Below are 17,976 nucleotides of genomic sequence, written 5' to 3' on the forward strand. Positions count from 1 at the left end.
TTAAATGTATGTACATGGATTACCGGCCAAATCCAACTTACACAGGTATTTACACAAAAATGGGCGCAAACTTACATGTGGATGCTACAAATCATGTCAATAACCAGTCAATTATTAACGTCATACAGAGTTGATTATGATGCGTTATAAAATTTTAAAATGCAAAAAATCAGAAAAGACAGAAATACGAAGGAAGATATGTTTTGTTAAAGATGTTAAGTACAAGGATATACAGAATGCCAATCAAAAGCTGATGTTGTTGCTCCGTCCATTTCACTTGCGAGTACGTTTCATTCATCAAGTCGGTGGGAAACCCCCCCTACAACCAACCAGAAAATACATAAACAACATGACCATATTTGTACAAGCTTTCTGTATATCATTCATTAAATGTTGGTTTTGTTCTTATTTTCCCGAAATACAATGTCATTCTATTCATTTTTGGTATTATCTAATACTGGTTTAAAAATTGTCTAATAAAAAATAGGTTTGCTTTTGTCTGTATTTACACGAAAAATGCGCATTTTCCCCTGTACAATTTTGTGTTTAAGATTTTTTCCTTCCACAACTAACTTAATCCCAGATATACGTTGATGAAACAAACATACAAAAAAATACCAATCTTTTCGTTGCATTCAGGACAACGGCTTCGCTGTGTCGCTCCACCACAGTCCCCGATGGCGTACACGTGGCCATTTCTACACTTGTACCAGTGACCTTTGCTCAAGTTCATCGCTCTCAAAACCATCTTCCGCTCATCTTCCGAAATCCCCAACCCCGAAAACAAGGACGGATTCTAGAACAACGCGAAATGATTTTTTTATTTTTGTTTCATTTTTTTACTCAACCACCTTTGACTTAATTTCATCCAGAAGTTTTTTCACTTTATCTTCCTTCAACAGTGAGTAGGGAGAAAGATCTTTTAACAAAACATTTTCAAGTTCTTCCACCTCTTTGCAATCCCTGTTTGTTTTGAACGAGTTGTTATAACAACGTATTTATAATAAAGGAATATTTTTTCACAAACTCACTTCAAAATTGGATTCCTTTCAATCGAAGATTTGATGTTGATCAAAACCATCCAATGTTTTAGTCTCGCAAATTCCCGCTCCAAGTCGTCAGTTTCTTGTCCAGAAAAGTTGTTTCTTTTGTTTGTTAACCACCTGGAAATTTGAAGACAATTTGCTTCAAATTCTTTCTTCATTCCTGGGAAAATTAGAACAAGGAATAAAGGAGGAAAGAACTCAATTGGTGACGTTTTACCATCTGTGGAGAATGTCCATGGTATAAATAAATTTTGCAACAAACTTGACAAACGACTGAAACCATTGTATTTTACTTCCACCACGTGGACGTCGTTCATCGTTCGAATTCGTCTCTGGAAATTAGAGTTTGCATAAATTTTGTCTGGGATAAAGAGGCAGAATATTCGATACCTCGTTTATTTCGTCAATGATCTCCTCTGCTTGCTTTTCGAAATAAAGTTTGATATTAGAGTCGTTTTTTATTTTTCCTTTTAAATTTTCCACTTCGGAGTTGATATTTTTGTTGTACCCAGCAATTTTCATTTTGCATGCGTTAATCATTCTGTTATAAAAAACTATACTATAAAGACTTTTAACTGATTTGAAACCTGATTTTTTTTAAAAAAAAGCAATATTTAAAAAGGAAAAGATTTGTTTTGGTTTGTGGACGGAATTCTGTAAAACACAAGTATTATATCATCCCTAATTGTGAATTTCGAAAGCTAGTATTTCCTTTTCCATTAAAACCTGGTTAAAATTTAAGCAAGAACTTTTTATTTACTCTAGCTGTTTGTTGATGACATTTTTGTATCTCCTCGATTTTGTTACGGGGGTTTTGCATCGTGGGCATTCCTTCAAAGCAATATTAATTTCTTCGTCTGTTTCTTCGTCGTTCATCCATTTATCCAGTCCCTGATATGTGAAAATATGTCCGCACTCCTCAAGCTGTACAAACCTATGCAGATAATACAAACAATATTGAGTTATTCCTGGATCAATAACAAGTTAAAGTTTGTACCCAACATCTTCTTCGTCCTCGTCCCCGAAAAATATTTCAGTGACCTTGTCCTTGTCACAAACTCGACAGAGGTCAGGGCACGTTTCGCCGCACAAACCAATACATGGATGACCACATTGCTTAGTTTTCTTCAAACATATAATTTGTTACAACAAAGTGAGTACAACCTGTTAAAATACATACCTGGCATGGTTCGTTGCACGGAGGTCTATCACAAGGTTCCGAACACAACTTAGTGCATGAATAATGTTCGCACTTCCAAGCGCAAACTTCTCTGCAAATTTTGTTTTTAAATATTCAGAGATGAACTTCTGACTTAGGTTCGGATATCGGATTTTGCAAATTGTCTTCTTCATTTAAGTTAAAGTAGAAAAACACTAGAAATATGTTTGTTTACCTTTTATGCAAACTGCTATGCTGATGTTACAACAACTCAATACTTTTATCTACTATGTTTCCATACTTACATGCAAGGTTCGCAAGGTTCTGAACATTTTCTCTCACAGTTGCTGTGTTTGCACAACGTTGTACATTTCCTGGTGCATGGCGGACAATTCTGTGAGCAAGTAACCTCACAAGTATGGCCGCATATAAGAACCCTCCCACACTTATCCTTGCATCTCTGGTGTAAACGACCCTAAAAATAGTGGAGAATGTTATAGTTGGAACCACAGGAATAAGAAAAACAACTTTCGTGCGGTAAATTGTTTGCTTTAAATTTTTTTTTTTTTTTATTTATTGAATGAAAAACAAAACATTCATAAGCAAAGTGGCGAAAACATTACCTGATAGCATGACGAGCAAGTTCCTTTGCACTGATGTTCACATTTTAACATCACGTTGCATTTCTTTTTGCAAAGTCTTGGGTCTGGACTTGACGAGGAATCACAGCGAACTTTTATTTTATGTCCACAAGAACTCTCCGCTTGAAACAAGTTATAGAATTAGATTTTAACGTTTTTTGAATAAATTCGTTACTGAAACAGATATTGATGCAAACAAAACTTATTCATAATCACGACAAGTTTGAAGTGAAAGATGTTATTTCGACTGACTTTTACCACTGAGATACAACTTATGCTAAAGTACAGTGGTTCAAATGCACGAAAAGTAAAAAGAGTAACAACTTATTTGGGTGCAAAATATCTGGAGTTAATGATTCCGAATAAGAAAGCCAAAGCTAAAATGCTGTTAACCATGCTAAGTAAACGTTTCAAACTCTTACTGGGTTCATCATCAGTACTACAGTTAGCTTTGGCATTTCTATTCAGTAACAATCTATTTTATACAAGTTTGACTCAAACACCCAAGAATCGGAAATTTTATCAGGTGGTTACCCATGACTGGAACCATGCAGTTTGTGGTGCAAGGACTCCCACATGAACGCATACAATCGTGGCCACATTCCAATGTTTTGGAACAAGGTATATTGCAATGGAATGTGTCTGGATCTTGATGGCAAGGTACTTTCTGTTCATGTTTGCATCGGGGAATCACCTTCAAGATAAGGCACAAAATATTAAACCTGTGTAAAAACTTTCAAATTCATTTCTCATCCTCTATATCAAATCGCTTTTGAATTGATTTACGTAACCGATACCAGTGCGCAAATTTTAGTGCAAAGGATTAAACAAACAATTTCAATGGTAATGTAAGGCTCTTCTGGCAAAAAAGAAAAACTTGTTCGGACGACGTTTCGGTCGTTATTCAACTGACCTTCATCAGGACAAACAATTTCAATACCTTTGGTACAGGAACTTTGCACTCACAATCCTCGTGACATTTTAAAGGACATATATGACCTTGAGGACACTTTTTAGCACATGGTTTTCCGCACTTATGGTTGTAATGTTCCGTATCAACAGGATGACAACTCCTCGGGCAACTGTGTCCACACTGAAGTCTCACTCCACATACTTTGTCACATCCACCTGGAGAAGAAACTCGGTAACAAAACCTGCTTTGTTTAAATTCACTTCCCGACCTTCAGGTACTTTATTGAAGTCTGTAGCAACTGAGGCCTCAGTAATATGACCGGGATGATTTTCACAACAGAGCGGGAGAGATTTTCCGAACTGTCCGCGTTGCTTCAAGTCATCCACTATGTGTCGCCAAAGAGCACTCTTTTCTTGGAGAATCTTATTCAAAAATTCATCCATAAAATTTGATATGTAACATTTCTTAACATTTGATAAGAATTTACCGTGAAATTTCCAATGCAATACAAACCCATCTTGGCCCGGGAGAGAGCGACGCACACGCGGTTTTTAACCTTCAGGAATCCGATGTTTTGCTGGAGAAAATAATTTATTGGCCTTGTTCTAAAATACATTAAACAAATTCCAACCTCGTCGTTGCTTCGGACAAGAGAGAGAAGAATGACGTCATTTTCCTCCCCTTGAAAATTATCCACTGCCGTGACACGGACACCCTGGTAAAGTTTCTTATCCATAACCCGCTTGAAAGCAAACAATTGACCTGGAAAGTCATGTGTGACGTCACTGATGTTTATGCAACAATCACCACTGCACCTGTGTAAGTCGCGAGTATCGTGATTTGTTCGGGTTTGTAACCTTGCAATAAGAGGTACTGACAGAGTGCAACCATGTAGTCTGCCTCATGCTGGTTGGTCTGATAAAATATTTGTTATCGAATAAAAGGTCTTTGTGACGAAACAATTCACTCGGCTTACTTTGCTCTTTCCGTCAGAAACACTTTCCTCAGGTTCTTCATGCGTAATAAAAAATACATTTTGGGAAATTCCCCGAATATTTTCGTATTTTTCCACACTGCAGTGATCAGTTAGGTCTGAATAAATGTCAATTCGAAGCAAGTCCGCGATTCTTGCTCGCATTCTATGTTGAACTTTCAGTTTTGTGTACGGTAATCCGTTTTTTATCTAAAAAAAAATTAACTAGCATTACATGTTGTAAAGTTTATGAAATTAAATATGGTCACCATTCGTTCGAACAATGAAACGTCCAAGTGAAATTTCACAGCAAGTTCGTGAACAGTCGTTGAAGGTCTAAGTTGTTGATGGTCGCCAATCAGTATCAGATGTTCGGTTGATTCGGGCATTGCTGTAACAATATGAGCTTCTAGAACCTCGGCGGCTTCTTCAACAATCACAATTTTCACCTAAATGTAATCGGTATTGTTGGCGAAACTTATTCAATAATTTCTACCGCTGGCAAATTGCTCACAGGTAATTTTCGAATAATGTCGCGGTACTTTGCTGCTCCAGTTGTTGTCATTCCAATAACATCAGCTTCTTCCAGTACTGCGCGATCCTCGCTTTTATAGATTTCATGTAAACTTTTTGCAAGTCGGTTGTATTTGCAAGAGTGAATTTCAACCTTTTCCCTCATTGTGGTTCGAAAGTCAGCAACCCATCTCCTGTTATGAAACACACACATGGTCGCCATCAATGCTAGTTGTTATCACTGAGTTGAGTTCAAATATTTACCGATACAAATTCCATCTTTGATCTGCACTCAACGTGTTTATGTTTGTTAGGTTTTGGGCAGATTCACTCGTCATGGCATCAATTTTTCCGAGTTCGTTCATTACAGCCTGTTGTCGTCTTGTTTTCCCGCCTTTCCGTCTTCCATCATAAAGGTCACCTAGTTTTAACAAGGTCATATGATTGCATGGTTTGACTGTAGAAATTTTAGAAAGACACCATTGATGGAAGTTATAACTTCCTGTTAGCTAATGGCTAACAGTGTAGTGGTAACAAAGTTTTCATAAACTTTTAAGTTCAAACTTAAAATAGGCGTTGTTTTGTAGAAATACTGATGATGTTTATAATATAAATGCATTAACGGAATATCTTGTTGTACGAAAAACAAGGTTTCATATAAAAATTATTCAAATACCTTCAAATGGAAACGCAGATATTTTTCTGATAAGTCTTTCCCTGCGTTCTTTCTTTTCTGTTTCTGTCAAGTCGCTACGTAAAAACTTGGCCGACATTTCATCGTCTGTGGTTGAAAAATAATTAATTTATATTATCTTGCCCATGAAAGCTTTGACGAAGAGGTTATAGTTAAAATTTTCCCGCGATTTGGTGACAAAAGCACTCACCTGGCATCCTTTGTTCTTGAAGTGAAGCAGCTTCTTCCTCCATCTCAAGTTCACTATTCTCTATGTTAAAAAATGAGAGTTAAATACGTCGCAGATATGTTGCTTACGGAATCTCACCTCTTATTTGGGAATGTTCTTGTAACCACTGCAGAGGATTTTTGTTTCCTGAAATAAATTATAGAACCCATAATAATTGAGAGGTGGGATAAATGACAACCCAATTAAATATATGTGCAAAGAAAGCTAAATCAAAAATAGGTTATGAAATATTTGCAACAAATTTCGGAACTTTCAATATTTGCACACTTGAAAGAACTTTAGTATTTTCACAAAGAAATTTGTTAAACAAGTTTTGTAGTCTACAAACCTGAAACCATAATTGCACAGTTAATTTCCTCTTTGCTATATCCACGTTTGGTCAGAGGTTTACAGTTTGATGGCAAAGGTATATGTCCTAATATGTTTAAAACTAAATCTGCAAAGAAAGAAAAATTGCTAACCAGAAAAACAAATGAAAAACATTTTAAATGCCTGTTGGTGGAGGTTGGATTGGTCTGATTTTAACAAACGGATATTGACGCATCCAATTCAACAACGTTTGGACATTGAAGGAACCTAAACAATATTAAAGAACAATAAGCGGAGAAACCCTTAATTGCTCCGAACAGAATTACTCACATGTGCGAAAAATAGCAGCATAGAAATGTTGCAGGTTAAAGTGTTCGGGATGAAGTGTTTGAAAAACATTTGAAATTCTAATCAAAGCTTCTGCAAAGATTCAAATTCATGGCACAAATATACAATGTTGGTATGCACTCAAAAATACATACGACTTGCAACAAAATCCTTGTCAAGTTTAAAGTTTCCCATTGATTCCACGCCGAGCCATTCCAGAAAAGTTTTATTTGCTAAACCATATTTATGTTGGTAAATTTATACATCAGTTTTATAACAAGCAACGCACGGTTTCTTTGGTAGCAATCGATTTGATTGTAGATATGCACTGGAATAACTGAACGGAGTGTTTCCAAGTTCAGAATTACTTTAGTTGAAACTTCCAAAATCTCAATGTTTTCCATCATTTCCTCAACGAGAGGTTTCATTTCCTCTACGCAATATTCAACTTACATTTAAACTTCTTCAACAACTACATAATATGTTGCTTGTTTCCTTGCCTTTTAATTCCCAAATTGTCTTTCTGTTAAACTTTGTAGCGTAGTTGTAACATCTTTTCTTGCTCATTATTGTGCAATCCAGAAGATTTTTGTTTTTACAACTTCCTCCAACTCTCACGATTCCAGATGGATGGAACGCAATAATTCCTTCAAGGAACTGATCAAGTGCATGGTTTGTGTAACAAACAACAAGAATTGGATTCTTCCGTTTTGGTGACAAAAGTCCATAAAGCAAAAAAGGTTGATCATCGTTTGTGAGTCTAAGAGCAAAACATATTTTTGTCAATATAAATGAAAAAACAATAAAACTTTTAATCTTGATCTCTAAGTGGATAGAATCTAGCCCTTGATGTGGGCTTTAAATAAACCAATTGAAGTTAATCAGAAACACTTTTTTATCAACAAAACTTTAAACCTACTTGTTTTTCAGCATCAGTTTCATGATAAGTAAACCAATGTAGGTTTTTCCTGTTCCCGGTGGTCCTTGAATGATCGACAATTCATTTGTAAACGCATTGACCAAAGCTTCCCTCTGAGGATCATCAAGTGCTAATTCCTCAGCAGTTGGCCAACTGTTTTTATTCAAAACATCCACAAAACCAGGAGGAACTCCTAAATTGATGATTATTTTACGACTTAACAAAACAACTTGTCACCCAAACTGTAAACTTGGTTATTTTTTAATGTTTAGGGCAATAAATTTTTACCTTGAAACACAGGATAAAACTCAAAAAGTGCTTTTGCTGGATTGTTTCTAAAGTAAAGTGGTGAGTTTATCCTTGTTTGACATCTCACAAGATATCTCTCCAATGGGATCCTATAAATTTCTACACAAATATTCTCCCTTTAACAATTTGCCAAATAATCCTGAAAATAACAAATACCTTGAAGACCAGCTAGTACATGACGATATGCCTCAAAGTAAGCTTCAGTTTCAATCATTTTGTACTCCTGCTGCATATCAATATCAGGCACTTTAAAGGTTTCATCAAAAAATGGGTCGAAATCCTGATCAGAAACAGACATCTCATCTAAAAATAAAGTTTATTGTCTCAATAAACAAAGTTCGCATTGTTGCTGATATTGTCCAAACTGGTGCTGTGAACAAATTCAACTTTCAAATATCCAAAACTTAGGTCATCAGGATTTCGTTGTGAAATTGTTGCATAAAGTAAGTTGTTCTGCGCAGAAAAAGCTTTTCAAATTCAAAAGAGGTTTGGACGCTGAGAAATGTACCTGAAAGTTGTCAGATGAAAGACAAATTAAATTTCCACAAATTAGTCGTTTGCTACTTTGCCATCGAATGCTTCGGAATGGTCTTGAATCAAAATGTATGCAATGCAGCATTCCTGAAAACAATTTGTTTTTAATTAAATTTTACCAAAATTGATTCCTAGGACTGGCCTAGATTGCTGCTAAATCATCAAACCAAGATATTGTTTTTTAGAATATATATTTCGCCTATGCAGCATCATCCGTATTCTACTTCTGCTTTTATCCCAAAACCAACCCAACTTGTCAGTAAGAGATCTATGCATTTTATAAACTTTTCTGTGTAAACAAATTTTAATTGCGCAGGTTTTCTGTAAAAAAATTACCTCGTGGTCCAGGAAAGGAATACAAAACTTTTACTTTGTCGTAAACTTTAACACATTGTTTGTGTTTGCTTCCTTTGCACGCACCCAAATCTGCACAACAGAATTTTACTAAAAGTTTATTTATTTATTCCTTCAATCTGTTACCAGAAGACAAATGTTCTTGTATTCCATCCCGCAGAGGTCGAAGAAAATCTTCTCGCAAAAGTCTAAACTGGACATCCAAATAATGCTCCTGGCTGTAAAACGTAAATTTTAAACAAAACAAAAGACAGAGAACCGATGTAATTGGAAACGTCTACTTCGATTGCAATGTCATTCACACTCAATATTCTCTTACCTTTGGTAAGCATTGGAAATCAAGTTGGTTCTTAGAAAAAGATTATTCGTTAAATGAATGTCACAGTGTGATGGAAATACAGGGATTTCTCTAAAATCATCTGGTGGCTTTTCATTGTGCAATGCTCCAGGGTTTTCCAGATGTTGTCTTTTAACATAAACGACCGGATATAATTTTAACATAATTTCAGTTAGTTTAGGGAACAAAACAACAAAACATACTTCTCCTGCTTGAGAGTTTCAACTTTGACCAGCGACGTTTCCTCGAACATTTCTTGAACTTCACCAAATATTTGGGAAACATTTTCATGCGATTGAAGATTTAAATTTTTTATTACATTTTCCACAATTAATTGAAGCATGGAAACCTGAAAAAACAATGAAGCAATTAACTCCAAACCTTTGTTCACATTAATTTAAAGATAACGGTAATTTTGTAGACAGTAGTACTGGCTGTTTCTACCTTGGGTCCCAGTTCAACGCTTTTTATGGCCCAAATGCTTTTATACCCTTAGTTTAGCTTTTAAATTTCACGTTGTTGTTTACTTGCCTGCTTTTTTGAAGTCGTTGGCATCTTATTCATCCATCCTTTCATTAAATAAAGGCAATTAACAACATGAGTGACATCAACATTTCTCTGGTCAAGACTAAACATTACAAAAAGTGTTAAAGCTTTGGATACTTAAGATTTTTGAAAATTTATTACCCTTCACCACTATTTACGCCATGTAAAAAGGTAGAAACCTTCTCATGGAAGTTGCAATCCAGCGTAGTTTTTAAAACAAAATTGACAGATTGATGATTTGGAACATCATCTCTGCATATTTTTGCTAATGCACCAAGAATCATTTGGATCATTCCTGTACACGATATGAGAAGAGCTTAATTGCGGCAAATGTAGGTTTAAAGTGTAAATGTTTTAACTATCCCAGTTCCAAAAGCTTGGAACGACAAAAACGTGCCTTAATTATGACTTACCTTCCCTTAAGTTTTGTTTTAATGTGAGTTGAAACCCTGATGATTCTGTTGATAAACGGATTGCCAGATCACTGGAAGTTATGTCCTTATTGTTAACCATCTCTTCAAGTGCTTTGTATGGAATTGGTTTTGGAATGCTAGAAATACCAACAACAATGTAAGCTTAGTTTTTCTGAAGCCAAATATAAACTAACCATTTCTCATGATTTGCAGATGATGAGTGAGTACCATAAGAATATCTTCGTGAGTCTCTCGGTGATTGGAAAACTTCTTTTTGTTCACGGCGACTGACATCAAAATTCCTTCAATTTACATAAAAACGCAAGAGCAGGCAAGCGATTAGATTCTTCAACAGAAAATTCTATACAGAGATTTTGTATTTGTCCAACACAGGAGTTCATCAGGGTTATTTGTTTGTCCACAAAAAACTTTTTTTTGCCCAGTTTCTATATTATTGTTATTTTACATAGACTTGTTTTAGAAGGTTAGACGTTTTTACAAACACCAATCTGCATCTTCACCCACTTACACATATACAAGTATAACAACAAAGTACTCAGTTGTTACAAACCAACCATTTCTCATGATTTGCAGATGATGAGTGAGAACCACTTTTAAAAGGAGAATATCTTTGTGAATCTCTCGGTGAGTGGAAAGCTTGCTTTTGTTCACGGCGACCAAGATCAGAAGTTGACCATACTGGTGAACCCCTTTAATTCACATGAAATATCCTTGTAAACACCAGCAAATTCTATAGATATTTTTCTGATTTTTTAACACATTTGTCTTGATACCAATTAGGTTGCATATTTACGTGAAACATCTCAAGTAATTCTAAAGCAATAAAATGTTTTTGGGGACAATTGCAACAGCAAATTCTATACAAACCCAAACCATTTATCATGATTTGCAGACGATGAGTTATAACCACTCTTATGCGGAGAATATCTTCGTGAGTCTCTCGGTGATTGGAAAACTTGCTTTTGTTCACGACGACCAAGATAAGAAGTTGAACATTCTGGTGAATTCCTTGGAGTAAAATCGTTATTTTGTAACAAACTTTTCAAGCAAACCAATCAAATTTCTTCATACGCCGTTTGAAACAGTAAAGTGTAACTGTAGTCATTATTTTGTGATGTGATGGTGATTTCAGCTATATCTAGTTTTTTCAAAAAATTTTTGCGTATTTGCGGAGATATGGAAACTTTTCAAATGGAAAACACTTACGTAGTTTTAAACGGTGCACTGGACATGACGTCACCCTGCTTACAAACTGCTATGGTACCTTGTTTTGTAAATAATATTATTTCAATATATAATAACACAAACGCCCACACCCAGACCTTCCACCAACAAACCTATTTACAAAGGAACGCAGTGGCATAATTTATGTACGAGGACCCTTCCTAATAAGTCAATGGAGATGGACAAGATACTAAATGACGAAAAACCTAAAAATTCTTTACATTCCGTCAGGCAAGGGATAAATCAGTCTGGGGTTTAAAGATGAGTAAAAAAAAACGTTAAAGAACCTTACAGGGTAACCCCCGAAAATCGGTCTGGGGTTAAAGATGAGTAAAGAAGAAAATGTTAATATGGTAAAGACGTGGTGTCAATAGTTTCGGTTTACAGCTTATCCTTGTCTTATTTCAGTGGATCAAGAAACATTGTTGCTCGGTATTTTCCGTTATAACACTCAGATCTCGAGTGGTTAATGTCAACACCCACACACTAATTAGCAGTGGTGACGCAGTGTAACGTGCTTTTTCAACGGATCGGCAGCGTTATCGCTACACAGCAGTTTTAGCCCAAATTTGTTGAAAACGCTTCGCAAATTCTCCTAGGTAGTGGCTAAGCCCGCAGAACACAATAGACATTTGTATTCAATACAATGAAAATGACCAGCACAACACCAACGCACCAGAACAGGAACGATTTCCATAAACAAAAAATAAACACAATTGTATATACGGTTTGCAGACATTCTACTACACTCACCAAACTGTTTTGCGACCGATATATCAGCAGGCACAGGCTGCCCGTTGCGAAATCACATTCACAAGCTGCATCAATCAGATGCCGGCAAAACTTCCAAATGTCACTCAATTATCAGACGTAAATACTACTCACAAATAGAATCCTTATTCAAATAGAATCCTTATTCAAATAGAATCCTTATTCAAATAGAATACTATGGTTAAGCACAGAGCTACTGCGCAGCCTTTGTTATGAGTATTGCGACAAACATAGAAAACACAACAGTTACGAAAAGAACTAATAAATTTTGGTTTGCTTGCCGAAAACGCATGTTTGAAACTATGGTGGCTATAAGGTTCGGCGGTTTTAACTAAATTTGACAGTTGTCCGCCTTTGATTTCAACATTTTTATATCAAGCGACTTGAAATTTTGCACACAAATATTAGATGCCAGTACAAAACGAGAAATGAAAACCAAATTCTGTCCTTTAGTTTCTTATTGCTGCGCGAAAACGCATGTTACAAACAATGGTCGCTAAGGTCTTGCGGAATTGACTAATTTTGAGAATTCCCGCCGGCAATATAAACAATTTTAAATCAAGCGACTTGAAATTTTGCACACAAATACTAGTTGGCATTGCAAAACGAGTAGTGAAAACCAAATTGGACTATGTTCCCTAGTTTTTTATTGCTGCGCGAAAACGCATATTACAAACAATTGTGGCTAAGGTCGGGCGGAATTAACTAATTTTGAGAATTCCCGCCGGCAATATAAACAATTTTCTATCAAGCGACTGAAATTTTGCTCACAAATACTATATGGCATTGCAAAACGAGTAGAGAAAACCAAATTGGACTATGTTCCCTAGTTTTTTATTGCTGCGCGAAAACGCATATTACAAACAATTGTCACTAAGGTCGGGCTGAATTAACTAATTTTGAGAATTCCCGCCGGCAATATACACAATTTTAAATCAAGTAATTTCTTCCAATTAAGAGATTTGTATAATATTTTGGTGCAGCTAACACTTTTGGTAACGAGATCCAATTGATATACTTTACAACATGTATGAAAAAATCGTCATCTAATGCACAAAAAAATATGGTAACAAATTTTCTGTTACAGCCAATTTAACGATATATTTCACTTTAAAAAATTTTGTTGCGACATACCAGAAATTTAACATAATTTTCGTTCCGAAACGAAATTGTTCAATTTGGAACGAAATTTTGTTGCTCAGAACGGTTTTGCTAACGGTATTTCAGAGTAAATGGAAATTTGCAGTATGCCCCATTACCGTCTAAAAAGTCTATCCGAGGAACGAAAATATGTTCCAACATCAAAAATTATGTTCTCCGAAACGAAAATTAAAATTCAGTTCCTGAAACGGTAATTCCGTTCCGGGAACGAAAATTCTGTTCAAGTAAAAAAAATTTCCTTCCAGTATCGAAAATTCTGTTCCCCTAACGAAACTTATGTTCCAGTAACGAAATTTTTGTTCCAGTAACAAAAATTCTGTTCCTGTAACGAAAATTCTGTCCCAGTAACGAAAATTCCGTTCCAGGACCAAAATGTCACATTTTTGAACGACTTTTAGGTCGCGTATCAACAATTTTCTTGAAAGAACGACAATTGTGTCCATGGATCGAAAAAGTACCTTCAACGGAAATGTAATTATTCCTCATAGTACGATAATTATGTTCCAAAAACGAAAAGTCTGTTCCCGTGACAAACATTCCGTTACCGTAACGAAAATTCCGTTCCAGTAACGAAAATTCCGTTCCAGTAACGAAAATTCTGTTCCCGTAACGAAAATCCTGTTCCCGTAACGAGAATTCTGTTCCAGTAACGAAAATTCTGTTCCCGTAACGAAAATTCCGTTCCAGTAACGAAAATTCTGTTCCCGTAACGAAAATTCCGTTCCAGTAACGAAAATTCCGTTCCAGTAACGAAAATTCTGTTCCCGTAACGAAAATTCTGTTCTAGTAACGAAATTTCTGTTCCAGTAACGAAAATTCCGTTCCCGTAACGAAAACGCCGTTCCCGTAACGAAAATTCGGTTCCCGTAACGAAAATTCTATTCCAGTAACGAAATTTCTGTTCCAGTAACAAACATTCCGTTCCCGTAACGAGAATTTTGTTCCATAAACGAAAATTACGTTCCAGTAACGAAAATTCCGTTCCCATAACCAAAATTCTGTTCCAGGCGCGAAAAATCTGATCCAGAGACAGAAATTCCGTTCCCGTAACGAAAATACTGTTCCAGGATCGAAAACTCAGTTTTTTGAACAAAATTTAGATCGCTTAACAACAATTTTCTTGAAGAACGACAATTGTGTTCTTCGATCGAAAAGTAATGGAAATGTAATTATTCTTCTGGTACGATAATTTTGTTCCGGTAACGAAAATTCTGTTCCCGTAACGAAAATTCCGTTCCCGTAACGAAAATTTTGTTCCCGTAACGAAAATTCCGTTCCCGTAACGAAAATTATGTTGCAGTAACGAAAATTCCTTTCCCGTAACGAAAATTCTGTTCCAGTAACGAAAATTCCGTTCCAGTAACGAAAATTCCGTTCCAGTAACGAAAATTCTGACCAAACCCAGCTACAGTGACCAAACCTAGCTACAGTGACCAAACCCAGCTACAGTGACCAAACCCAGCTACAGTGACCAAACCTAGCTACAGTGACCAAACCTAGCTACAGTGACCAAACCTAGCTACAGTGACCAAACCTAGCTACAGTGACCAAACCTAGCTACAGTGACCATACCTAGCTACAGTGACCAAACCTAGCTACAGTGACCAAACCCCAGCTAAAAAGGCAAAAACAATCGTACAACTTGAACATCTTCGCTATACCAACTACATATTCATACAAAACAATGTGAGGTTCGCCTGCTTCGACATGATTCCTCTTCGTTTTTAATTGTCAATATGCGAGTCAGAGCGAGCAAACGTGTCCTCACATTTATACCCGGGTACTCATCCACTGTGGAGGCGGATTTGGTCATGCTGGTGGAACCAAACGCATCACAATTGTTCATCGCGTTACGTAATATTGTTTTTGAACGCATTATGAACACTAACACATTACTCTCTGCAGCTACAGGTATATTACCGTGTTTGAGTTTAAACCTTATTCTCGAAAAACTTGGCTTTCCATAGAACATTTTTGCAACAATTCAGTTCGGGTAGCTATTTGAGGACGAAAAGTAAGCATTGTTAAACCTTAACTGGATTACAGTCGGCCATTGTTGCTGAGTTGTAAAGTTTATTTTTCCAACAACAAAAAAATCAAACTATTATGCCTGCTTTATAAAAACCAAACCCTGGTTTAACATGTGGCAACTAACTGTCGTACGTTGACTTCACTGGTGCGTTTGTCTGAACAGTGTCCCTTTCAAGACATGAAGAAATTAGTTTTGACGCAGGGGAACCACCGGCAAGGTAACTTAGGTTTTCAGAACACATGAATATAACGTGTGTCATCCTTCGGGCTTGGTCCGAGACACCCGATCTTTTCAATTCGACAATGCGTAACGCGCACCTTTGTTTGTTACGTCACACTACCACGAGCATTGTTACACCACACATACAATTGGTTATTTTGGAACTGAGCAATTCGAAGGTGAATCCATGCATTCGGATGTGAATTGTGACATACCTGCACAATAAACAGACGTTATGTTTAATGACTAACTGGTTACGACGTCATAGAGCAGGAAACCGCGGCAAATTAATGTTCCGACGAACATGTCAATGACATATGTATTCCAAAGTAAGGATAGCTAGAAATAAATATGCGGTTTTAAGGCAAAACGAAACGTAAGAGCCCTTGCTTGGGGTAAATATTATTGCGATTGTTACGTCACTGTTTGTCATTGTTCCCTCTTGTCATTCGTTCTGCTTCATCTTGGTTCGTATACACGTGCGTATGAAAACATATTTTGGGTATATTGTGGCTAATAGTCTGTGGCAAGAATATTAAGGCTGAATGCAATTCACCACGAACTATATTCCTATTTTGTAATGTGTTTGTTGACATTGTAGTAGGGCGAGTTTAATATTGTCCTTGGTCTGCATCAAGTCAAGGTCAGTCATTGCAGACGGGAGATCTCAACGACCTCGTGGTTAGCAGACATTTGACCGAATCACACGTTTGTTCCAGTGCTAAAAACGACCCACAGCTCACCAACTTTAAAAATTCACTGTTCTGGCTCCTAAACAAAATCGGGCCGGAATTGTCTACCACGAAGATTTCTGATACCTTCACGAAGATTCCGGTCACAATAATGATAGAGCTGGATGAATTAGCCACGAGAAATAATCTGTCAGATCACTAACACTTTACAAGGAAGAGTAAAAGCCAATGCCTCCAGTTATCCGTACAGGTTGATATAATTGACCGATTTAATGGAATTTATTCCGCCCTGGAATCTTGTAATTTATCCTGGAAACTCGAAAGGGAGAAACAGACGAACAGCGTCATTGTATGACCGTTTAACAGAAATATTCTCTTGATGACTGTCATCAGCTTTTGTCTTAAAGTGCATGTGACACCAAAAAATAACACATGTTAGTAATTAAACTAAGAGATGTTCATAACTTTAAAACATTTTGATACGGCGACTGGTTTTTGAGATACAGCTGATCAAAGTCGCATTTTTACCGCTGCGAACGAAATCGTGCAAAAGAGTATTGTTACGTGACGTCATAGAAGGCGCTGCTGTCGTGCATGAGTGCTGGCAGCAAGCCTTATGCGTAGGAATGGAAAACAAAACTGGTTGAGCATAATATTGCATTAAACAGGGGACAACAAGTGAACAATTGCAACAAACGGATTTTCATGTTGATTTGAGCTGCAGACAGATGGCCGCTGTTTCGACCTATTATGTCTTATTTAGTTGGGTAACAATAAAACAGTTACTATGGGACAGGGTGTTCTTGTTGTTACAGCATTTATGATTGCGATACATGAACCTTTGAAAACACGACAGAGACAAAACGTTAGTTTAGCATTGTCGTTTTGTCTACTCACAGCAAAAGTTAGAAGTAGGTTAATTAAATTTTGAGGCTGGCAAAGACCGCCGAGAAAAACCAACCAAATTAGCTGATTATGCAACACAACACTGTTATTCTGTCATAATACCACTTTTTGAGTTCGCGTCATATATGATTTATTTAATTCGCCACAATCAACCACTAATGTATTTTTCGCAATATAGTTTGTAACTAGAAATGTTGGAATCATCAAATTAAAATCAACAGAAAGGTGAGGATAAAGTTATGACATCACACCCAAAATGACGTCATGTAATGTCTCTGAGCAAAGAAACACGCAACATCCCCGTCTTATCGAACTACAGAGTAATGTCGTTGCTGCTATACCCTTCAGTCTTCCGATAATCAGGGACAAATAAGCCTTTTATGTGATGTGGGTGAAAGCCGAGCCGATAGCGCTATTGGGTCCCAAACAGTTGTTTTGGCCATAGTGCGCTCCACGTGGTTCGTCTGTGTTGATTGGTACCTAGTTTGGTACCGAACATATCGACGATTGACCGAAAGGTACCACAAAGTGGAAATCTGTGTACCTACTAGTCTACCAGCTAGCACAGTGCCACATCAACAGCTGCACTGATGAGACCTTACAGGTCGAAACAGTGCGTGTATACACCCTGTCTGCAGCTCTCAAATAAGCCTTTGGTTTGTGACGTCACAGTGACATATTTTTGTGTGATGTAAAACCTTTAAGATAACGTAATCTGTTTGAAACTATTCGAT

General features: G+C 36.7%; 1 protein-coding gene across 1 annotated transcript; it reads right to left on the bottom strand.

Moving 5' to 3' along the window:
* LOC145908556 (NFX1-type zinc finger-containing protein 1-like) lies at nucleotides 1-12,198 on the bottom strand. Its single transcript, XM_082995854.1, is given in 46 exon segments — nucleotides 1-319; nucleotides 619-796; nucleotides 852-963; nucleotides 1,032-1,206; nucleotides 1,264-1,378; nucleotides 1,437-1,587; nucleotides 1,807-1,980; nucleotides 2,044-2,171; nucleotides 2,227-2,317; nucleotides 2,511-2,680; nucleotides 2,829-2,968; nucleotides 3,381-3,540; nucleotides 3,787-3,974; nucleotides 4,028-4,181; nucleotides 4,247-4,336; nucleotides 4,391-4,521; nucleotides 4,575-4,674; nucleotides 4,736-4,942; nucleotides 5,002-5,181; nucleotides 5,247-5,439; nucleotides 5,510-5,666; nucleotides 5,922-6,026; nucleotides 6,130-6,189; nucleotides 6,247-6,294; nucleotides 6,497-6,604; nucleotides 6,661-6,744; nucleotides 6,808-6,897; nucleotides 6,960-7,037; nucleotides 7,094-7,237; nucleotides 7,305-7,564; nucleotides 7,724-7,916; nucleotides 7,967-8,131; nucleotides 8,189-8,335; nucleotides 8,383-8,485; nucleotides 8,541-8,653; nucleotides 8,903-8,992; nucleotides 9,047-9,138; nucleotides 9,240-9,386; nucleotides 9,461-9,606; nucleotides 9,789-9,885; nucleotides 9,945-10,098; nucleotides 10,217-10,353; nucleotides 10,411-10,518; nucleotides 10,792-10,926; nucleotides 11,105-11,245; nucleotides 11,444-12,198. Coding segments are annotated over 46 exon segments (5,994 nt in total). The 5' UTR covers nucleotides 11,470-12,198; the 3' UTR covers nucleotides 1-290.
* Between the last annotated feature and the right edge of the window lie 5,778 nt (nucleotides 12,199-17,976).

This window comes from Ascidia mentula, chromosome 7, assembly GCF_947561715.1.
Source record: "Ascidia mentula chromosome 7, kaAscMent1.1, whole genome shotgun sequence".
Lineage (NCBI taxonomy): Eukaryota > Metazoa > Chordata > Ascidiacea > Phlebobranchia > Ascidiidae > Ascidia > Ascidia mentula.